This window comes from Protopterus annectens, chromosome 9.part0, assembly GCF_019279795.1.
Source record: "Protopterus annectens isolate FY-2018-M chromosome 9.part0, PAN1.0, whole genome shotgun sequence".
NCBI classification, from domain to species: domain Eukaryota; kingdom Metazoa; phylum Chordata; order Ceratodontiformes; family Protopteridae; genus Protopterus; species Protopterus annectens.
The window spans coordinates 1,197,616,647-1,197,642,397 of record NC_056743.1 but is presented as its reverse complement, the minus strand read 5'-3'; the positions used below and the strand labels follow the sequence as shown (position 1 = coordinate 1,197,642,397).

Sequence of the window (25,751 nt, the reverse complement as noted above, 5' to 3'; positions counted from 1 at the left end):
TCAGGTTAACTGCTTGTTTTTTCCAGTTTCTCTGATGGGCAAGGACACAGCTTACCCTAATATCAGTATCTAGATCCTTATATCTGTATAAAATCCCAACGCAAAACCAAAATTATTCAATGGAAGAAAGTACTTATCACACAGTATGGCCATGCATGGGCAACTTTGTTTCTATTTGAACAAAACTAAGGGAATTCAAAGAATTAGAAAGGATTCACAATTATTTGTGTCTTACACTGCTAACAAACTGGGTAAGGTTACTAAATCCACTCTGTTAAGGTGATTGGCCAAGTGTACCAAATTCTTCTATAAGGAGGATGGCAAGCAACTGTGAGCCCAAAGCTCATTCCACAAGGGCTGTGGATAACTCACAAACATTTTTCAAAAATGCCTTGATAGAAGGCATCTGTGTGGCTATGACTTGGGTTTACCTGAATATTTTTGCAAAGCATTACAAAATGAATGAGGTCTCTCTTTCCGTGGATTCCTTTGGGACCACAATTATTCAGAATACTGATTACCTTTCAAATGTCACCCTGGAAGGTGTGCTGGCAACTCTATTTTAACACTGAGGATGAACCAGACCATAACAGATGCAAAAGTTATATGCTTACCTTAAAGACAGATATGCACAGTTGTGGTTCACCATCCTCATAACACAGCATATCTTCCTGGCATTAGCTGATTATTTGATCTTGCTGTTCTGTGCTTTTACACATATTTTTTTATTCAGTTAGGAGCAGCCTACCTTAAAATCTGGTGAGTGAAGTCAGAATGCATGGCATTATGGGCACTGGATAAATATGAGGAACTGGGGAAAGTTTAGATGAGTACCCAGCAGATTGTGAGGATGGAGTATAGTCCTAGTGGTAAAGAAGATGAACCACAAAATACAGACACATTGTTAGGGTAAGTACATAATTTTCAAATGTGCAGAATCATATCAGTCAATGACCTGTATTTATTAACAGACTGAAGCAAGAAACACAGAGCATACCTGATTTTAGCATTATAGATTTATGTTATATAGTCAGTGGAACTAAGTCAGTGGACACATAAGTCAAGGGAACCCACTCAGTCTGATTCATGAGTGGCTGAGGAGGGGCATTAGGAGAAAGAGTAAAAAGCACTGGCTTGATGGGACTGGTGTCTCAGCAGCTCCAGGAAGGAGGCAAGGAAGTAAAAAGGATGGATAGAGGAATTTGAGGATTCCAAAATGCAGAGAACTGATAGGTATCTGACTACTCATATGAACCATTTCAGTGTGTGTGGTGTGTGCAAAATCTTGCATATGTGTTAAGGTGAAGGTGGTATTCACAGGTTTCAGCAAGGAAGTGGAATGAATGTAAGAAAAGAGGCTAACTATAAAGGAAGTGAACTTTTGTGAATGCCTAATAATACAAATTGGGGGACAAAAAAGTCTCAGCTGACTTAGCGACACCAATGATAGTATAATCACAATTTCATTCCCAAGTCTTGACTTCAAGTTCCATTTGAAACACTTGTTTTTTTATTACTTGTATCTGTATGTCCCCCTTAAATAATATAACAAACTCCTGTGGCAATGTAAGACAAATGCAGAGAAAATGTTGAGGTCATGAACAGTAGCATGTCCCACTAAGATGCAGAATACTCTGCCTATCAAGGGAAGAAAGGTGACATTGTCATTGTCTGCATCCATACAATTAAAAACAAAACAAGAGCAAGCTTTGTGTCATGAGCTGATCTTTGGCATGCAAAAATAAGCATTCTAATGTAGAGATTATTGCTGAAACAGAGATGGGGGAGCTACAGTGGCACTGACACTGGTGCCTCCAAACATGTCAGGTTTATAACTGAGCAGCACTGGACCAGTCTATAGGACTGTACCACTTAAAGAGCAAAGTGCTAGTCAGTCCAGTAAAAGCTGAGGGGAAATTATGGTGGTGGTAGTGGTGATGGTATTTCAGAAGTTATGCTACTTTCTACCTGTTTTCAAAAGTGTCAGCCTGTGGCGTGGCCAAGATGTCAAAGAGATAACAGCACTTTTTTGATGCTCTACTTAATAGAAATTTCTCTGACAGGAAATTTTCTTAATATTATTTTAAAAAGATATGTTTTCTTTCACCTATATATTTAGATACAGTGGATTATTTTTTTCTACAAATATTTCAATTTTGGTGAATAGAAAGTGAATTACATCCTGTCAGAAGTACAGCAGCTGAATATAACAGACTCTCTCAGCCATGAGTCATTCAAAAGCCACTCTCCAGGAAACTTCCATGAAGAAAGAATTACAAACAATAATATCTAGTATTCAAGATCTTTCCATGAAAATGGACAACTTAGAAAAAATCATGGAAAACATGAAGAAAGAAAATAGAAAGCAGATTGAAGAATTCAAGGAGATAATTACAAGACACACAGACCAGATAACAGAAACTGAAGAATCTCTTAATGAAATAGACGGAAGACAACATGAAAATAATAACCAGATTGACTTCTTACTAAAGCAAAACACCGCACTTTCAGATAAAGTGGAGGACCTAGAATCAAGGTCACGAAGAAATAATATTAGAATATACGGCATACCTGAAAAATGGAAGGAAATAACACAATACAGTTCTTGAATGACTGGTTGCCTAAGACACTAAACCTACCTGAATCTCTCTCTTTTGGGATAGAGAGAGCTCACAGGTCATTGTCAAATATGTCTGTGTCAAAAAATCCAAATGCTTCAAGATCCATTATTGTAAAATTTTTATCATCTCCAGACAAGGACTTAATCCTGAGAACAGCGTGGGCAGGTAATCCTATACAAATTAATGGTCGAAACATAAGATTTGACAATGACTATACCTCTACTATAATAACTAAAAGAAAAGCCTGCATTCCTCTCATTAAAAATCTGAAGAAAGCTGAAATTAAAGCACAAATCATTTTTCCTGCCAGAATTAAAATACATTTATCTGAAGGAATGAAAATATTTAATAATCTTGATGATGCCTCTGAATATGTGAAAAAGAATAAGATTTTGGAAAATACTGAAGATATGGACATCTCATTACCTAGTTTAAAAACGCAGGCGACAAATGGAAAAATGTTATCGATTGATAAAACAAGCAAGAAGCTTAAGGGTAAATAATACAAATGAAGCTCTTCCACAATCCCTTCAAATCCCAAAATTTTCATGCTATAAATCACCTACTTCTGGGAAAAACTTCTGGGAAAAACATACATGTTAAGGTAAAAAATCATTTAATATTTATTAAGTATGCTTATTTATTTATTTAATTTATTTGCTATTTAAAAGCCTTTAACACAAATACGCTAGAATGTTAAACATAGATGTTAAAATTCTAAATCTTCCCTTGACAGAGTGTATTTTTAGTTGACAACTACATAGGGCAATGTAGCAATACCATAGAAATATTGGTTAAAACAAGAACCTCCTTAATACTGGATACTGTATGTGTATGTGTGTTAGATTCCGATGATATAGATCGCTCCGATAAGTAAAATGAAAGCTCCCCATCTCAGTGCAATTAAATGAAAGTGTAGCCCCTTTTTTTGCATCAGCGGGCTTTCTCTCCTGTTAAATGTCATGTTATGCTTGGGTCCATTTAGATCTAATGGATATAACTTAATGTGACTTGTTCTAAATAGTTTAAAAGGTATTGGAAATTGTTCTTTATCATAATAGAGAAGATCGTTTTCTTTTTAAGAATCCGTCATGACATGTAAAAATACATTCTCATACACTTGAGAGGTTTGTGTCTTTACTAAATGTGGTTTGTGGGTCCATCTGCTGATGGAGAGGGAAAAGGAGAGGTATTTTCTGATGAAAGCTGGTGGAGTGTGTGTTGCAGTGACAGGAGGGTTTGTGTGCTTGATATCGGATACATTGGCCAGTAAAATTGATAGTTACAGAGAATTTTATATCTATATAAAACCGGGCAAAGTTGTTTTTTTTTTTTGTTTTTTTTTGTACTTCATATACATGCTTTTTGAGTAACATATTTTGTTTTTCTTTTCTCTCACAAAATGCACATCACAAGTATCTTGTGAACAGTTATCATAGCTTGCTGCAGATTCCCTAGTGCGAGCTTCTAACTGCCAAAATTCAAATGTTAAAGGAGAAGGAAAGAAAAAAATAAAGAAGGCTGTTTGTTGCCTCGAGACTTCTTGGAGAGATCTTCTTTGTAATACAAGAGACTTATGCATGTACTCTCTCGAAGTCTCTTTTGTCATATGAACTTTGGTTATGTATTCACGTTACCAGAAATCTTCACATGAAAAACAGAAAAAGAAAACGGAACAACTGAATGCTTTATCGCATACAAAGAGCGATAAAGAAAAATATATAAAAAACATAGACATATATAAAGGTCCTTTTTACTAAACTAATGTTGATGCCTATATTGTTCCCTTCATAATAAGTTTTCTGATGATGTGTTTTACAAAGTAGTTTACACTTGATCATTAGTTGGCAGCTGTAGCTAACAGATACAGTGAAAACATAGACTAGGTCATCTGATCCTTTTTGGTTAGCAGAGCAGAAAGCGGCATATGCAGTGGTTATAAAGTCACTAAAATACATTATCTATTGGGGGTTAATGTGGTTTTATTATTTTTAAAGTAGATTTTGGGACAGCTATGTATTTTCTGTGCTTTCATCTTGATATCTTTGTCCCCAATCTTATTGATTATATGAGTTGTTGGTTGATGGCAATACTGCTGGAATGGGTAAGCCAAAGCTGCAGACAGGCCATTAAAATAAATAAAAATTCTGTTATAAAAGGGTGAAATAATATTTTGGGGCAGGCAAAATTCCGGATCCAAAGAAAAGGAGACAGTTCTGCTTAGAGAATGATCTTAGTTGTTACTGAAGTGATGCTTTTGCCTCACTAGTCAGTGATAGTAGTAGAAGACTGTTAGGGGGGTGGTGCAGAGTGGGGATGGCTACTCTTGACTTATAGTTACTACTTTCATCAGGACATGAGGACAGTTGTTATTTCCAGAGGTAGCCTTTACTTTTTAACTGCTTTTCTAATTAATAGTTTGCATTGTGTTGGATTTAATGTGAATGGTGAAATTGGGATCTACTTAATCCACCTCCAGCTACATAAATGCATACTACAATCTGACATTTTCACTAATATTCATAAAATATTGAATGTTTTACTGTCTGTAGACTACATTTTCTAGCTAAAGATATATTGCATTTTAACCACTGCCACTCTAACTGAAATAATATTGGTAAAATTTGTTAATGTATTGTGTTAAAAAGGACAACTTAAGGGAACACATTATTACTATAACCTCTAAATCTGATGTGTCTTTGAAGGTTAAAAGCTGTGACTTCATTATATGATATTTTTATCAAAATCAAGCTACACTACATAGTTTCTTTAGACTCACATCTTTGGAAAGAAAAACTAATGTTTTTGATGATTACACAGATCTATATACCTGCATAGATATTTGTGCAACTAAAATATTATCTTCTCATGTAAAAAATTCTCATTAGGACCTCTTTTTTTAAATATCTTTAATACCTTAAGAAATTATTTAAGGTTAATCAGATATGTTTTTTTTTAGGGGGAAGAAGGGAAAAGGAAAAAAAAACTGGTAATTTTATATCATATATAAAAGGAAAATAAGCCTATATGCTATATATTAATATGCTGATTCTATAGTAAATATTAACACTGTTGTGATTTCACAGACAAGTTCATACTGGAATGTTTTGTTACATGATAAATTTTCTTATTTTTATACATAAACTTCTTTACTGAATTCCTGGTTAAGTAGGTTTTGATCTAATGTAGTATACTAAATTAAGATCTGTATTAGTATAGAATAGACATAAATGAATATGATATACTATGTCATGATACAAGTTTAAAGACACTGTTTTTAAACATTTTGAAAATTACATTATTTATGGTAATAGATGTTTTTCCACAATATCTCCTACATAGTAATACCTATTCATCCTGGAGAATTAATAGGTTGTAGTTTGTTGATTCAATAAAATATTAGGTAGTAGCATTAGAGAACGATAGTCTTGAGCACTAAGGATGATAGGGGGTGGTACTGATAACTTCTTCATCAATCCAGGAACTAGATGTTCCATGGTTAGTTTTGTATATAGTTATATTTTCATCTTCTCTGAACATTACTTGTTAATTAAGTCCAGAATAGTATTTATCCATCAAAAGCTTAAAGTAATCAATGTCTGGGTTTAAATGTCTGTCTCTGAATACAAATGGTCTTAATAACCCTACTAAAAGAGGAAGGTTACTCAAATACCTAGCATCTAATAAAGCTGACATTATATTTTTGCAAGAAATGCACATTATTCAGAAAGATCTAGAAAAAATGTTTTTAAAGGTTATAGTATTCTAGCTGAATCTCATTTCCAAACAAAGAGAAGAGGAACCATGATTTTGTGGAAAAATACATTACCAATGCCTAAAATAATTAACAGTTTTTCTGATAAAAATGGTATGTTGTATCTAGTAGTATTGGAATTGAATAAGAAATATTTAACTTTAGCAAATATGTACTGGCTACCTGGTATTGGTGCTAAATCTGCAAACAAATATTTGGAAATAATAACAGCAAATTCTAAAGGAGATATCATTTTGACAGGTGATTTTAATTGTATTCTATCATCTAAAGATACCACTAATGTCAGCAATATTAAGATACCTGCATCAGCAAAAAAATTGATAGATTTTGTCTCATTTCATAACCTAAAAGACATATACATGATCAAAGAGCAGAGGTCTCTCAATTTTACTCACTTTTCTTATAGATATGGTACACAGACGACTATTGATAAAGTGTTTATATCTGACAGCCTATTATCTAAGACTCAAGATGTAGTGATTACATCATGCCCTCTGTCAGACCACAATGCCATACTATTTAAAATTAAAATTAAACCAAATGATCTTATTCATTGGCAGAGACTACCAGCCTATATTATTAAGATAAAAGGATTCAAATAATGGTTTATAAAGGAAGTAAACTATTATATTGAACTTAATAATAATAATAACACAAATATAGTTTTTATTTGGGACTCTTTAAAATCTTATATATATGGGGAAATAAAAACCTGGTATTTGCATAAAAGGAAAGAATAGGACAAAGAATTATTAAATCTACAATTGAAAATTGACACTTTAAAAAATAACTTACACCCCAAAGAACTGGGCTGGAATCCGGAATTAAAACAACTAAATTTCGAATATTTAGAAATTCTTAGTCATAAAGTAGCAATTAATTTAGAGAGGTTAAAATTACAATCTTATTCATCTAATCCAAAACATATGCATAGATTAGCAGCCAAAATAAAAAGTTTTCACAAGAGTAAACACATAATTGAAATATTAGACACATCTAAACACAATTCAAAACCTTCTTCAGATCTAAAAGATATTTTAGAGATTTTTTGTTCATATCATGAAACAATGAATAAAGCAAACTTAAACTTTACTAATAATAGTTCAAAAATAGAATTTCTAAAAAACAATATAAATAATAAACTTTCTAAAGAACAAAATAATAGATTACTTAAATCAATATCATTAATAGAAGTTAAAGAAAGAATACAAAATCTTAAAAATAATAAAGCCCCTGGTCTTGATGGCATGATAGGTGAATTATATAAAATTTTCCCTGATTCCGCTTTGAAGATATTAATGAAAGCACTTGAGGAATTTCGAATAAGTGACAACCTTTGTCCTTCTTGGAAATATTCACTAATTTCTCCCATTCTAAAACAAGATAAGGACTCCAAATTTGTTTAATCATATCGTCCTATTTCCCTATTAAATATAGATTATAAAATATTTACGTCTATTTTAGCAAACAGATTAAATCAAATGATGCCGACTTTAATAAACAACGATCAAACAGGTTTTATACTGAACAGAAAAGTTCAGGATAATATTATTAGACTTTTAACTTTAATAGATTTTGCAAATAAAAAAAAAAGAATTATCACTCATCAGTCTAGATCTAGATAAGGCATTTGATTCTATTAACTGGACATACTTACTTATGGTATTAAAAGAATATAATTTCTCCTCGGAAATCTTAAACTTGTTAAAAAAATTATATGAAGGTTCTATAGAGTATATTAAAATTGGCGCTTTTTTATCTGGCCCACTTCAAATTCTAAAAGGCACCAGACAAGGTTGCCCTTTATCCCCACTACTATTTGCATTAGCAAGAGAACCATTTACTAATTTTATAAGAAACAATATAAACATAAAAAGTTTTGATGTTAATGAGAACTATTCTTCTAAAATTTTACTCTTTGCAGATGATATCTTATGAACTATTGGAAATGTTGATTCATCTATTGACCACATTATCAGATCATTAAAACTCTTTGATGAAATCTCAAACCTTAGATTTAACCAAAACAAAACAGAATTATATAAAATTTTCCCTGATTCCGCTTTGAAGATATTAATGAAAGCACTTGAGGAATTTCGAATAAGTGACAACCTTTGTCCTTCTTGGAAATATTCGCTAATTTCTCCCATTCTAAAACAAGATAAGGACTCCAAATTTGTTTCATCACATTATCAGATCATTAAAACTCTTTGATGAAATCTCAAACCAAAATAAAACAGAAACTATTCTCATCAATAAAAAATTGAATAACACTCTATCTAATTACAATAACTTTAACTGGACCAATGATAAATTGAAATATCTAGGGGTTCATATTCTGTCTAAATGGAAAGACACTATAAATTTAAATTATAAAATTATTTATTAAATAAAATCACATAATACATTAATAGATAGAAGAAAATGTTCTTTACTATAGAAGAAAGATTATCTCTGATAAAAATGATTCTATTACCAAAATTTTTTTTTTATCTTCAAACACTATTGGCTCCTCCTTCTAGAAAACAACTTAAACACATAAACACTATATTAATTAAATTCCTATGGTATCCTCAAAAACCAAGGATTAAATATGATTGGCACTATAAAAATTGGATTGAAGGAGGGATTGCTTTTCCAAATTTTGAGCTTTATGCTGATGCCATTATTCTTAATATAACAAGTCTGTGGTTAAGTCCAAAATACCATTCAAATTGGAAAAAATTACACAAAACAATACTATTTACTAAATTTGACAAGTTTTTCAAAAACATATATTGTTCTGAAAATATTAAGCTATTTATAGTTATTAAAGAATTCTTCTTCAACAATGAGAAGGAAAAAATCACATCTTATTCCTATAATTAAATATATCTTACAAAATTGTAAAAAAGTAATGAATAAAAATCTTTTGAACAACAATTTGTCCATTCTAATGTTTCCAATAATCTTAACCAAGGGATGCTTTGATTCCTTTAACATGATGAAAATAAAAATTATGGAAGAAAATGAGTTATTATTCTGGCATCAGTTTTTAGGAACTAATAATATTCATGATACTACCTACCTTTTAGCCAGGTATAATATCTACCAAAATAACTGGTTAAATATTCAAATCTTCAGAGAATTTATTTTAACGGAATTTAAAAGACATCATTTGCCTGCTATAACAGACCTCCCCAAAAAATTATCCATCCTCTTTGACTTCACCAATATAGGCTATAATAATGGTATCTCATTGCCAAGATTTTACAACATTCTTAGATCAGATCTAATAATATTAGATGACAATTTATGGAAATATATCAACAATTTCAATAACTCCCAAATACATATAAATGATAAAACTTTAATTCTCAGATCTGTTTACCATACTTCTTATTCCACATATTGGAAAATTTTTACATGGAAATTCATTCATAGAAGTTTTATTATACCAAAAAAAGCCTCTAGAATAAGCAAGAAAGATTTTAATAAATGTTGGAGATGCGAGGAGCTAATAGATGCCGACTGGGCACATATGTTTTTAGAATGCAGAACAATAGCCACATTTTGGATGGAGTTTAAAAATTTTATTAAAGCTTTGTGGTCGGACAGATGTGAGATCTCTGATTCTATGATACTTTTTAATGCACCGATGCCAAGGTATGTCCCACTGAATCAAATGAACCTCCTTTGGACTCTTCTTGCTATAGCAAGAAAAACTATTTCTAAAAATTGGAAATGTAAAAATAACCTCTCATTCAAGGAATTTATATCTTTTACTAAGATTATTTGTAGTAGGGAATTGCAAACAGCTATGTTACACTCCTCAAACATGACTCATAAACAAATTTCCTGGATAAAGCTTAAAAAACTATTAGATAAAATGTAATGTTATTGAAGATTTGGTATCTATTTTGGACCTTGTATATAGTTTTTGTTAAAATTTGATATTACTTTGTTCTTTTCTTTTTAAAAATTGTATTTATACTATTGAAAACCAATAAAAAAATGAGGAAAAAAAAGTGGCAGCCTGTTAATTATTAATGCAGAACCAGAGATCATTGCTTAAACAAATGGATGCATTACAGTGAAGCTTCAGTTTGTGTACAATACTACATGCAGATAATTACCTGGTGGATTATAGGAAGAGACTGCAATCATTGCACAGGATAGTGCAAAACTGAAACTGCAAGAAACAGAAGAAAACAGAAAAAATAAATTTAAACAGCCACTCTAAGTCTAATAACATTACATGCACATTCTAAACATTTATAAACATTTTTATTGATTACATTTAATAACATTTCATGTCATGACTCTTATTTTGATTGGCAAATGCTATCCCTAGCCTCCAGTTTCGAATTTAATTATTTTTTGCACCAGAATTAGAAAATATAGAGTGTGGTATTTACTCTAATTCAGGTCAGTTTTTTTTGTCATAATTTATTTTATGTAAATCAGAACTGATTTGTATGTGTGCCTGCTATACCATGGAGTTATATGGAGTTTTATATTTTGAAACAGAGCACTGTTTTGCAATATGATTAATTGTGCCTTTAAATAGGAAAGCTGACCCATATAGAAGTACACCAGCTTTTGATAAAATGTATTTCTGAATGTAAAATTAACCATGAACTGGTTATTGAGCATTCCCCAAATCATTATATGTTACACACTAAGTATTGATTACTCAATTGGTTTATGAGAGAGAAATGGTGCAGTTAATTAAATAAATTAGAAACAAGATAACTGTAATACTGTGTCCAAGTACTCTGCGCAGGGAGCTGACAAAACAAAGTACTCAACTGGACAAGTGGAAGACCCCAGTTTCTTCAACAGGGATGACACTGTTTAATTTATACCTTTATTTATCTTATTCCACATTTGGATGTAGAGCGATTTGGTACAGATGTATATCCTTGATGACTGATTTGTTGATTTATTTCTTTTTATGTTTATTTCTTGCAATGATATGTTACATTTTTGTATTAGACAGAAGAACATTACAAAGATTCTAAAAAAAAAAGAACAATTAAAAAATTTAAAATTTGTAATACACTACTTTATTACAACTGTGCAACAAAGTTAATTCTAAAGAATGGAAATACTGTACTCTCTCCTGATCCTTAAAGCAAACCATATCCAGCATTGTATATCAAATATCATTTTTCTTTTGAGTAAGTAAATAAATGTTAACACCTGGAGCAGCTGCCAGCAGGAAAGGGACTGAGTAGCTGTGGGCAATGCTGGATTATGGACCTCATGAGTCTGGAGCTGAAAATTATAAGGAGCCTATTTATTTGGTGTGAAAATAGCTCAAGATGTCAGACTAATCTGGCAGTAGAAGCAGCAGGGCCTACTTCAGACACATGGACCTGGAGCTACAACTCCATCAAATCCTTTGTTAATCTGGCTCTAACTGCAGAATGTTATTGCTCTAGAGGGACTAAGGTTTACATAGCTCCTCTTACGACTAACACCTGGAAGTACATGGAGTCTTTCTGTGGCTAATAGCCAAATGCTGACTAGTGCAACAAACAGGGTACTTCTTTCAGACATTCTATTTTGGACTGAAAAGACTCCAAAGTTAGAAGGTAGCATATTTCTTGGCTTTTATTGACACTGGCTGTCCAGTTCCAAAATTACTAATGCATCAATTTTAGATTCCTAGTGCTGTTGAATGTTTCAAAATAGTGGTCCATGACTCCTGACCAATAGGTAGGGAGACTGCAGCAAAAGATGAACAATATTACAAGGACAGGGTAAGAACATCCTTGGACCATTGGCTAATCAAGGGTGCAGAGTAACCAGAAGGTATTGGTGAGTATGGTGTGTGTGTGTGTGTGTGTGGGAATGGGGTTCACAAAGAAGTGATCAACTAATTTAATTACAAATGCTGAGGTCGCAGGTCAGGACTCCAGTGTACATGTATAAATGTATCAAATCCAAATTTATTAGTCAAGCATTGCACTCTTCACAGAGAAGTATGGCTGTTGATGGCCAAGAGCTTATTTGTTGCTCACAGATAGCCTGTCCACAGGCTTCTGCCTGAAAAGAAGAGCTATGCGCAGTCTATCCTGCTCGAGGCAGACCTGTTGAAATCATCCACTGTACCACTAGGAAGTCAGTGGTAGAATTCCAACTGAAGTTCTGCCCCCTGCCCCCTGCCCCCCCCCCCCCCCAGTGGAATCATAAGGGCAGTAGAAGACTGCTGGCCAACACTGAAAGAAGGTTGCAACACTACTCTATCTACAGTTACACCTCCATATACAGTGTCACATGGTATATGTGTCCCCTGCAGTGTTCTGTGAATGGGAGAGCACAGTAGGTTGTGCTTGACAACTACACCATTGAATACTCTGCATTAATTTTGGGTGCTGCTGCAGCCCTGAAACAAAAAATGAAAGCGACAAGTGCTGAGAAACAAGTACAACCTATGTAGTTTGAAAGGGGCAGTTAGGGAATTCCACATGGTAAACACCTCTAAAAAAACTCAGCCAGTGTTTGTGGTTTTTTCATGTTTTTATTTAGTAGGTAAGCATACTTGTCATGGATTTTTTTAAGTAAAACCTAAGCCATAGATGTTGACAATGGAATAGAAGATTATATGATTCAGTGCAAAAGAAGCAGATAGATAGCTAGCTACTAATATATTCCATTTATAACATCAAACAAACTAGTTCCACTAGGCTATTTCAGACAGGAATGCGTAATAACAAAGGAGGGGAAGCAACTATAAAATTAAGTGTAATGGGAGAGTCTGCACTTGGACAAATATTTTAAGTTAAGTATCAGTTCACACAAAGAAAATCAGAAAATCACATATTTTATGTGCCCAAAACAGCAAACTATGAGCCCCACTGATACAGACACATCCTCTCATTTTACATGTGTAGCAAAACAGACTAATAAAGTCTGGTGAAAGCCTTCTAAAATCAGTCATTTTCAATTACCGAAGTGTAAACCACTCTTGTTAGATGGACCCGATGAAGCTCAGGAGAAAATGTTTTCTTAAATATAGTTCTATAGTTGTAGCTCAGAGTCTGTTGTCATGTTTTGTTTGTTAGAAGTTAAAAATAAAAATAAAACCTTTTAACTAAGAATGAGGTTCCACAGGCTGCTGAACTGGCAAACCCTCACAGGTTGTTCCGGAATATTCAAATAAGGGACTCCCATGGACTTTCCCACCATTGTCTGTAACTGCCTTTAAATAACCAACCAGTTGAATGTAATGCATTAGAACAAGAACACTCATCCATCTATTTGCTTAACTGAATAAACTACTTGAAACTTCAACAAGGTGTTGTTATTCCTCTCATAGGGAGGGTATCAGAGAGAGAGAGAAAGACAGTCTCCTAAGTCTGCTAGCTTAAATGATTTTATCTGGACTAATCCTTTATACTCTGTTTTAAAATCGCAAAAATATGACACTAGGCAAACTCTGGTGTGTTGCACATTAGTTCAGGCCTTCCCCATTTGGCCCTAACCTTGCCATGGCATTTCAAATGTGTAGGCCATTTTGCAATGTGATATATGGATAAAGCTGAGCATCAAACTCCTTATTTTTGTTGGCATTTTCTGTACAATAAACTGTATAAATAGTTATATTTATCCATATTTCCGCATGAAAAAGGAGACTTTTTTGTGAGCTCAGCAAGATTACCCGATTAATAAATAAGCCAGTAAGCAGTAAATAAATGCAGAGCTTGTGACTGATATAAGGAGCTAGTAAGCCTTGAATTTACAGGACAAAAATCTGTGTCAATTTGATGTGTTGCAGACTGTCCAAGAAAAAAAAAAAAAAAAAAACGGGCGGTGCAGTGGTGCAGCGGTTAATGCTGTCGCCTCACAGCAAGAGGTTCTCTGGTTCGATTCTCGGCTGGGGTGCCTTCTGTGCGGAGTTTGCATGTTCTCCCTGTGTTCGCGTGGGTTTCCTCCGGGTACTCCGGTTTCTTCCCACATTCTAAAGACATGCTTCTGGAGCATTTCTCCCCGGGCCTCTGCTGAAAACAGGATCTGTGGAACCTAGTCGGACTTTCCCGGTCAACAAATGTTAAATAAAATAAATAAAATAAACTATATCTAATCTTATTCTGTTAAGGCTTCCCTGATGTGCAGCATTAGCTGTACTATTCCTACAACATTGTTTGACTGCACAACTTACAAGATTTGAGGAGGGGTCTTCCTTCCATCCTTACAGTAAGGATTTTATACTGTCCAGGGGGGATGTATCATATGGACATCAATAGATTTATTTTTTCATCTCTGCTTATCATTCCTATGTGAATGTTTAGCTCCTATTTCTCAGCATATCATGAAAACCTGATTAGAATACCTGCATGAAAATGAATTGTGCTGTAGGTATAAGGTGTAGGAGAACTGTGATGCACTGTAAGCACTGCAGTCAGCAGTCAAAGCCCTGTGCACATATGTGAGCCAGGCAGGGTCAAAGCCCATCTCTACACAAGCACTTAAAGTGTGGGATGCATCACAGATGTCCCACTAGCACCACTAAGTTCTAAAGACCACGAATGAACATATCCACATTCATGTTCATGCTTCTTAACCTGCTTAAACCCAAGCATGAGTGCAAACAGCATATTAAGTAAAACAACAAATGCTAAAAAATATACAAAATGTGAAGAATACAAGTAAACACAGTAAAACATCAGACAAATAAAAGCAAACGATAAGAAGTAATCTAGACAAATTTGGGCTATTCCAGGCAAATCCTGATGCAGTGCCATAGAAATCTAATATTACAAAAATCATAGGAAACCAAGTCAGTGGGAACTTTATTAAACTGGCAATAAATGCAATTGAAAGGCACAAATGTTTCCACACCATCTGGCACCTCATCTAACTTGGTTTCCTGAAGCGTGATTTTGTAATTTTGTAAGATTTACAAGAAGCGAAGTAAAATACATTCAAGTGAGTAAGGTGTATGACAGCACTATGATGAAATGTGCCAAAATGTTAATTTAACAAATTGGTGACTATATAATTGCTTCATAAATATTAACTCTGCAAATGCAATGTAATTAGACTGGGACCCCAGAGTGACGTAAATTATATGGCAGGAGTAATGAAGACTTCCGTGTTCATATGCTTCATTTAAACTTAAAATTTTCTTTTAATACAGGGAAACTAACACTTATTTATACACAAAAGAGTGTTAACATACATAAGAATGCATGCAAACACTTTTTATGTAAAAATAAAACTTGGTTTCACCATATTAAACATAATCTTTACATTTGCATGCTCTGAGGTTATGTCTTGGATTATGCAAAATGATGTGTCGGTGTTACGTTTTTCATTATTTTGTGTCATGTTAAGCATGTTGGCATTTGGGTGTTTCTCATTTTATTAGTACACCTGCATCTATCTATCTGTCTATCTATCTATCTATCTATCTATCTATCTATCTATCTATCTATCTATATCTATTGTTGTAAATCAAAAGGTTGAATACTCATTTCTTTGAAAGGTTTTTGTGTAAAAAAGAGAGACTGCACAACTGAGTGAGTGCTAATTTGAGAGGATTGCATATGGTTGAATTTAGTTGCATATAGTACAGGACTGCAGGTGAACAGGAGTGTGCAGGAAAGTTAATGTTTGAATGAAAAAGTGGTGGTTATGAAGACGTGCAAGACTGTATTGTAGCAGTTGGTGTGTACATGCAAGTGTTTGTAGGTTAGAGTGAGGGTTTGTTAAAGGGATATAGTCAGTGCTATGCATGTTCTATGTTGTGTGTGCTCGTGTCCATTTGTCTTGTTTAGTGGTACTGTTAGGAAAAGTTATCTAGTAATGCAATGTGTAGGGTTAGGGGAAGGGGTAGGGTTAGACCTAAGGTTAGGGTCAACACCCATCAGTAAGATGGACAGGGGAAACCTAACAGTAACCCTAATACTATACCTATAAATCACATTGCTAAAAGCCATTAACCTAACATTACCCTAACAGTACCACTACCAGGACGACACTTTATCTTATTTTTGTAGCCGTGGTTTACTCCTATAGGGCGTTTTTAGTGGGAGAGAAGTATTCAATGTTTTGTGACTTGCTCTTAGTAGTTCTTCAGTGTTTTGTGATTCTCTCTTTTGATTTTTCAGTCTTTCATGATAGAATTTTAGAGAAAGATTAAGGTAGTGACAGAGTTTTTGAGGTAGTCATAGACTCTACATTTGACATCAGATGCTCCTGTGTGACTAAGGATGCTCCAAAACAACAGGGATTGATCTGGTATCTGGTTCTGTTCTTACAGGTGAGTTAATCTTATTCCTTTAGGACCAGTACAGAATAAGCTCTAAACCTGCTGCTTCGTTGCCAGTCACAGAGGCATGGTACTCGACTGGCTGACATGTTTAACCACTGAGGGGAAACCGGGCTAAAGACATTCATTATTCGAAAGAAAAAGGTATCACTTGATACTGTGATGAAACATTTACCATAAGAGTAACACAGCTGCTTCTGGAATGATGACATGTGGACCTAATTTGGACACATGCCAGGTAGTACAGCTGACCCTGGCAAGTTAAGGTCAGTAGAAATCATTCCTGAAGCTTCATGTCAGTGCTAATTAAAAAACAGACATAGTACAGTCTTTAGTCATACAACTTCTCATGGATGCTACTATTCCACACAAGTATCATAATTGGAAACCACACTGTGTCCTGTAAGCACTAAAGCTGTTTGCAGTAACTTGCTAATTGCAAAAAAAAAACTCGCACATCTATGTTACTACATCAAGGAAGATTTTCTCAGTGTAATAACAGCTTTACTTAACAAAACACTGACAGAGCAATGATTACTACTATACCAACCACAAATATATATATATATATATATATATATTTTTGCAAATGAAATCCTGGATTGTTTTGTGTAAAATTTGTCTCAGCAGCAAGTATGACATATCTTTGACTGGATACCAGAAAGTTGCTGAGAACCTGACAGGCTTATTATACATGAACTGTTAACTGACTGATGACTAGGAACTGCAACTTCTGTTTCAAAATGACTAAAGAAAGTTGTTCTTGGTTTTCCCACCCAAATTCAGTGCTTTAGGACTCTGCGGTATCTTTCCTCCTCTGCCCTTCTTAATGAAACTGACCCGCTGAGTCACCCCATCTCCCCAGGTGACCCCTACAAACACTTCCATGTTCTACTTAATGCAACTTGAACATTATATTCCCATGGTGACAACTCCCTTTAAACTGGAACTGAAAGACAATGTGACCTTAGAACTACATTGCATAGGTTTGTGACATACATCATTAGGAATTAATAAGCAGGAAGCATAAAGAAAACCTGCAATATAGCCGCTTCATCTGTTAGTTTAAATTTTCCACATAAGGTATTTTAATGATTAAAAATAGATCACAGTGAGTCAGTAGAAAATAACCCCTAGAACCAGTCAAATGTATAGCATTTATCAGGCTACTAAATCCAAAGCATGTGTAAAACAGAATAACACTGGAAATTACACTGATTTTTATATGCAATGCAGATCTTTGGACACAACACCTTGGTGTAGCCAAATGCCACTCAGAAACAAATTACTATGAAATCTAAAACGATTGGTGGCATACAGGTATAAGGGTGTATACATCAAGATCCTTGTACAGGCTTGTATTTACTTACTTGTTGATTTGTAATATATTCAAGATACCCAAAGCACAGGTATGCAGATAGTCATTCATGTCCAAATGTGTGTTTTACTGAAAAAAACACACTTTCATTGTCCACTGCTTCATAGTCCAAGCAATGAAATTGTTGCCCCAGAGTAGTTTTTTAAATCAAAAATGAAACACATGCACATTGTATGGAAAAGAAAATATGAAAAAATATTATATATGCCTTCTGTATATAATGCACATTTAGAATGGTATGTACAAGTCACTTTTTAAGTTAATGCATCTGCATTGATGTTTAATTAATTCCTTCCTGTTCTAGTGGCTTTCTAAACATTGTTTGTTTTGTATAGAACTGTTGTCTAATAATGTTTGATTTAACTTTTAAACAGTGAATAACACTAGTTTATCCATCTGTCAGTCTGTCAATAGAGCTGTTAAACTTAACTTGCTAGGGTCAGTTATGCTATATGGCATCTCTCCTGGGGCCTGGTTAATGAAGAACATGTACAAGATTACATACTGTATTATCTGTCTATCTATCTATCTATCTATCTATCTATCTATCTATCTATCTATCTATCTATCTGTCTGTCTATCTATCTATCTATCTATCTATCTATCTATCTATCTATCTATCTATCTGTCTCTGTATTTCTATCTCTGTCATTTGTTGTCCAGGTCTAATCATCATTTTAGCCAGAGGCACAAAATAGAAAACATACAACTGATTTATATATTTTGTAAATAAACTATTTATGTAAATTATGGTCTAGATATATTTATATGGCAACAAAAGAGAAAGGCTTGCAGAAGTAAGACCAAATTAGGAAAGGTAAAGAGAATAATTTACAGCTAACAAAAGAAGAGAAGCATTACAGACTGTGGATGATAGTTAAAAAAGGAACAATGTGTGAAACAAGGTCTGAAAAGCTGAACAGGTGGCTCTGGAGTGTTTTCCTGAAAGCTGAAGGTTGGGAAGTTTTTTGATGTCAGCATGTGTTCCATATTGCTGGGGCAGTTTTGTGGCAGGTATTTCACTACTGGAAGGAGCAAAAAAGAAGCTAAAGAAATTAGCTGTTGCTGGGTTGTGTGTATGAAGTGAATAGTGTAATGATATTCTGACTAGTTTAAGGGCAAATGGGGTACTAAAGTATGCAGTACTTTATACTGGGGCAAAGATGAAGGTGGTTCTTAAGGTATGGGGAGAGTGTTACTAGAATTTACGAAGGTACAATGACAGGTACTAATATCTGAATGGTTAACAAAGAGAGTTAACCAGATAGAGATAAGGGAAAGGGTACATACTAATTAAGGGATAATGACATTTTAGCAATTAGTAGAAAAAAAATAACAACAGACACAACGGTGATAAGCCAGTGGTAAAAAATCAACAAGTATTGTAAGCACATAAAAAACACTATATACCAGTGGAGGTAAGAGCTTTATAACATAAAAATGGTAAGTGCTTTCGCTGATCAAGTCAGCTTCTTCAGACCATAACATCAAAAAAAAAAAATAAAACACTAATAAATGCTCAATACATGAAATTTTCAACCAATAAAAAACACAATCAATATAGTTAAATAAAAGTCCCCCCCCCCATTAAGACATTAACATTCATTTAAAGAGCCTTCTGACTCAAAATGCTGGTCTCAAAGAAACCTTCCCATTAAGCCCCTTGCATTTGTCTGCCTGCAGCTGTAATATCCAAAATAATTCCCTAGACTCTTTTTTGTTGGAAATATCACCTAATCTCAAGTCTTCTTGTACAACCTCTATAGCCATAAAATTTAAATTATGTGTATCACTAGTATCATGAATATGTTTGGAAAGTGGATTCCTTATATCATGCTGCTTAATAATCCTCACATGTTCCCTCATCCTTTCCATAAACATCCTATTCGTCTTACCTACATAGAAGCTCTGGCAGACAGTGCATTGGGCCAAATAAACCAAATTCTTAGTGTGACAGTTGGCTACCACCCTGAATGTACATTTTCTCCCAGTAGACGGATGTCTAAACTTATTGCAACTATTGATGAGGTCACAGAAATTGCAGCTACCTAGAGGGCTAGTACCTTGGCCCAAATTAGGATTCTGTTTTTTCCTGGATCCATAGCACAACAAACGTTTGAGAGACCTTTTATTTTTAAAAACAATCTGGGTTCACTCCCTATTAAGCTATTAACATCATTGTCAGACCTCAAGATATGCCATTTCCATCTGACCACCACACAAATAGATTTAACATTTTGAGAATAATGCAAGCAGATTGCTGGTGCAGATCTACTATTACCCATTTGCTGTCCCTTCTCATATCTATCAATGAACCTTAAATCTGAAAAATAAGGTGTGGCTGACCCTTCCCTCATGATCTTAACTTTATTCAATTCTGCATTTACCTCTCTCTCACTGTAACCCCTCTCCAAAAATTCAGTTTTCATTACCTGCAACTGTCTTGTAAATTTAATGGTGTCACTCTTAGCTTGCCCTCTGATAATATTCCAAAACACATGTTCAGGATGACTACTACTCCAATGTAAGATGTGATTCCTATGAACACTTGTTTTGTATCTACTAGTATTTATTTGGTGATCTTCCCCTCTCTTAAGTCTAACATCTAAAAAAACTAGTATCAGTATATGACACCTGCATCGTAAAATGTAAAAAATCAGTAGTATGTTGCAAATAATCAATAAACTTATTTAATAAGTCCTTAGACCCTCTCCAAATAAAAAAAAACATTATCCATGAATCTTCTATAAAATTTGATATGTGCTACATAGAGGCTTCCAGACACAAAGATGCTCTCCCGTTGCACTACAACACTATTTGCATAGCTGTTAGCACATGGTGTTCCCATGGATACTCCTGTACATTGTCTGTAATATTTACCATCAAAAACAAACAAGTTATTCTCTGGAATAGGCCTACCATTTTTTCTGTTATATTAAAGCTCTTACCTTCACCGGTATACAGTGGATCTTATGTGCTGACATTTTAGCAATGATTTTTATTGTTTCTAGTGTAAGGAGTTAATTGATCTGTATGCAGGTTTTATTTGGCTAAGGACTTTTTAAAGGGAGTTGTCAACATGGGAATATAATGTTTAGGTTGCATTAAGTAGAGCATGGAAGAGTTTGTAGGGGTCACCATGGGAGATGGGGTGACTGAGCAGGTCAGTAACATTAAGAAGGGCAGGGGGCTTCTAAACATCACTGAATTTTGGTGGGAGAACAAAGAACAACTTTCATTAGTTATTATGAAACAGAATTTGCAGTTCATACATGGAAGGAGAGGGTCTGGGTAGAAGATTTTCAGTGTAAATCACCATTTTCATCTGCAAGAAATCAGCTGGAAGGACTCAACCTTTCAGAACACCAGACTGAAATGTGCATGTGGTGGAGAGACAGTGTTTGAGAAAAAGACCTACCCATGTTTGTAGGAGAGGTATCATTCAGACTGATTGTGTCATATGAGAAGGATATTTTACTAGAATACTACAGCTAAATTAACTGAGTTAAAAACTTTTTTTCATTTTTATGAATATTACTCAAGAAAGTATGCCTTTATCCCTGTTTTTAATATAAGGTTAATGGCCTGATATGGTGCCGTTGACATATTAAAGCCAGGGTGGAAGCCATGTCGAAATGGAGTAAGGATCTTATTATCTTGAATAAATTTCAGAACTGTTTGTACACTAGCTTGTCTAGTATTGTAGAAAGTGGAATAAGATTACTGAGGGGTCAGTAGTGCTTGGAGAGTGGGGGATTTGGGACTTTATAGAAACTGCAATAATGATGGCAGTATTCCAGTCATCAGTTATAATCTGAAAACATAAGGACTGGCCGAAGCTATAAGTACAGGGGTGCACAATGAAAGTGGAGGCTTTCTGATGAATTAAGAGTATTGTGTAAGAGATTAGGAAGGCAATGTCTGGTGACTATTTTATAAGGACAAAGAGGGAACAGAATTACAGGAGAAAGACAGGAAATGGAACTGAGTAATTGGTTTGTAGTGGGAATCAACAGAAAGGTGGAAAGAAGGAAAGATAAGAGTGGACAGGACAGAGGAAGAGTAACCCTTAGGAACTTGACCTGTTTTAAGTAAACAAAGATATCTGTTGGTTGCATCTATCTGGGAAGAAAGGAGATTTTTTTTTAATTCAGTTATTGTATATCTTGAAGTTGTACATTCTTGGTAGTGTAACATCTTCCATACTTGACCTCTATCTTGCCTAATATATTATAGCAGATAACCAACCAGCCAAGATTACCAACATTTCTGCTCAACTGCCACATGAATTGCACAGGGAAGTGAGGGACCAAAGGGTCACCATAGCTCAAGGAGGCATAGCTGATTTTGTTGGTTGACCTTATCCATATCTTTAGGTTAGGTATACCATGAGTCATGGCCCTGGTATGGGCTATCCTCCTACCTGGTCTCAGTTGTCATTTTAAGCCTCTTTCTCCACTGGGGTTATAGGTGCAGTCCCCCCACATTATTCTATTATTCTACATACTTACCCCACAGACTGATGAATAGGCATTGCCTCATCATTCCTATCCCCTCCCCACCAGCTCCAACAGATGTTTGAGCAGCTAATCAAACTTATGCCCCCTGGGTCATTACCACAGCTTTATCTCTTTATGCCACTGGAGTTGACTAAAGAAAAGGAAATGCTACAGGCACGGCCTAAAATCTTTTTGACTTCTGCCCAGTATTATTTGGGATTCCTGAGTAAAGATGTTTTGCTGTCATTTGCAATAGGTGGCGTTATCAATCTTGATAGAAAAAAGTTGTTAGGAAACTGAGTAGATGGAATGTTGCATAAAATGTGAGGTTTTCATGAGGAGTGGTAAGGAAATAAAGGTGAGACCAGTTAACAGAATTAAGCCTGTCATATATCAGTAAGTTTTTGTTGGGAGTGTGATTCCCCTGCACTGGCCCAGTAATCAAGGAGCCTCAGTCCTCACCACTAACACCAGTGAAGGACGTGCACATTGGGAGGATGACAAGTACATGCACAATAAAGTACAATTTCCTTCAAGAGCACACAAAGATCACAGTCAGTCTGTGGCTGGTTTCTCCCTCTCTCTCCAGATCCCCAATAAGACTCCCCACTGGCACAGCTATAGGGTTAAAATCTCAGCTGAGTGGTCAAGCCAAAATCTCCAGCACCCTCTCTGTCCAACCAGTGCTTTGTGTCCTTGCCCAAGTAGCTGACACACACACACACACACACACACACACACACACACACACACACACACACACACACACACACACACACACACACACACTTTGAGATTTGATTTATATACAAACACACAGACACTCCTGGGGAAGGTTGGCACAGGTTCACTAGCTATGCCCCCTTCTGCCCAGACTATAAGGTAGAAATCACTGCCACCAACCAGATCTACTTATCAGCTAATATAAGGCCCTTCCCAAAGGGTGACCAATTGTACTGCGTAATGTTATTATTATCCAAATGGTAAGTGTGTCCAAAACTAAGGCTATTTAGGAACGTCATCAAAACCATATGCAAGTCCTCTAAGAGCTTAAATATCTCTAAACAAACCAGCCACAGTTAAAATGTTTACATATATTTAATAATAAATAATAAAAGCACAAGACAATACTCAATAACTCAACACAGTGACAACAGAGTTCACACTTTTACATTTGAAACCTGTAATTATTTCCAGACAACAGGAAAACCTACAACTCTAGACATTGTGTCTGCTCTGAGCTGAAACAGAGATAACAGAATTGTAAACAACTTCCACTTATTTTCTTACAGTTTGCAAGTTTACTCTGTTCTTTTTCAGCAGGGTACACTGTGGTTACATTCTTGAAGCTCAGCACATAACATACAGTTCTCTTACATATTTAAGACAAGCCTACAAATCACATTACTATTCACAAAATTTACAAATTTCCAGCTAGCTGGGCTGGCAGCCTTCACAGGGGGGTGGGGGTAATAAATGTAATTTATTGAACATTTAAAGTACTTCAGGTTTTCTTAAAGGAGCAATAAGAAATAAAGGCCAATGACCAGAAAGTGAGATCCAAAAGTGAGATGGATGAGACCCGAGAGCCATATATGAGCTGAGATGGTAAGATGCAGGTTAAGAAGGGATTCAAAAGTCAGAGGTGGATTATGGTGAGAGGGGGTGTGGCAGTTTGTTGTGCCATTTAAATTACTTAACAGGATGAAGTTCTTTTACTCACACTAAGGGCAGAGAGTGTCATGAACACAGCTGAAGTTATGCTGTATGAATGAAATAGGTTGGCATACGATGGTTCTTCTTTGTATAATTTTGATGTCAGTTATGATTACTGCCAAAAAATGATGACAAGGTGAGAGTGTTTACATATGAGATATTTTAATAAGTATAAATGAACCACCGCCAGTTTTTCTAGTGGTGTTTCTGTGAGAAGAATAGATATTGCTAGAAGAAGAAAAGGAGACAACACTTTTAGCACTGTCTCAGCTATAGCAAGAATATCTGGTTTTTAGTGATTAATCTGTGCGTCAAGGGATTTGGGTGTGTTGCATATAATTTTACTTTTTATTTCAGAGCTCTAATAAAATTAAAAGAAATGACTACATGAAAGTTAAGTGTTAAGCCTTGTATTGTACATCCATGCCTTTGTTAAATTGTGAAAAAGGTTATGATAATTCACCTCCCTGACTTACGAGTATGTGTGCCAGACAGCAGTGTGCACAATTCATCTGCAATTGTAGAAAACATTAAACACTTGTAAACAGCAGCAGCAGTCAAGAGTTGGATGCTGGGTAGTAGCAAAGAGATATTTGCATTCTTGGATGGATTATTTCTAATTTTAGCTGATAGAAGGTCTTGCCAGTTCTTTGCACTTGGAAGAGCCATCAGCAGGGCCATTGCACTGTACCAGTAATGCTGCTCTTGTATTTATAGTAAGGGGACTGCAGCTTCCCAAATGACTTATTTCTCATGTTAAGAGAAAGAAAGTCCTGTATGTTCACTACAAAACAATGTTAATGGCATTGGTTTTGTTTGGGAGAGAGGAGAAGGTAGGCATCCAGGGTTAAAGTGTTTAACAGTGTCCCTATTGAAATGGGTGTATGAGGGTTACAGCCTCCTGCACCCTTCACCCCCTCTCAGAGTTATATATATAAACTCTGAGATCACAATACCTTAGAAAAAAGGGAATATTCTGAGCCCCAATGTTTTAAAAGGTTATCATTAAGTAATATTATTTGCTGAAAGGCTTACTTCAAGAAGTGCACTTAACTTCTCTATAGTGTAAAAGAGACTGAGCTGAAATCTTACAATACTTTTCTGAATCAAGATGCCCAGAGCATGGGAATATAGACAGACATACAATATGTAGCAAACAATTGTTTTCTCTAAAAAAATGTAAAGTCATATGGTTCCAAGCCCATTCAACCCATTTCTGACGTCCTTAGTGACAGATACTTATTTATCTTAACTAATTAAGTAACAAATTATCACAAACCACTCCTTTTAAAACTACCACCAATTTATTTATTGACATTTGATTACCAAAAAGTAGAAACAGCCAGGAAGCAAATGCATTATCCCATGGGCTGGTACAATGACAATTACAATGGCAGGGCTGTTAATGTAAATAAGTAAAATGTTGCGATTATTAGAAGATGGCGCATAGTAAATGCGCATGTCATAATAAAATGCTAGCAAGTAAAAAGTAAAGACAAAA

At 34.9% G+C, this 25,751-nt stretch overlaps 1 protein-coding gene across 2 annotated transcripts in view; it reads right to left on the bottom strand.

Annotated features, from left to right (window-relative positions):
* Positions 1-25,751, bottom strand: part of SLC43A1 (solute carrier family 43 member 1) — a 658,072-nt gene that overhangs the window by 388,256 nt on the left and 244,065 nt on the right. For both annotated transcript variants that reach the window (XM_044084117.1, XM_044084118.1), the window contains one exon: positions 10,512-10,567. In XM_044084117.1, coding sequence (XP_043940052.1) covers positions 10,512-10,567 — 56 coding nt within the window. The remainder of the gene's footprint in view (positions 1-10,511; positions 10,568-25,751) is intronic.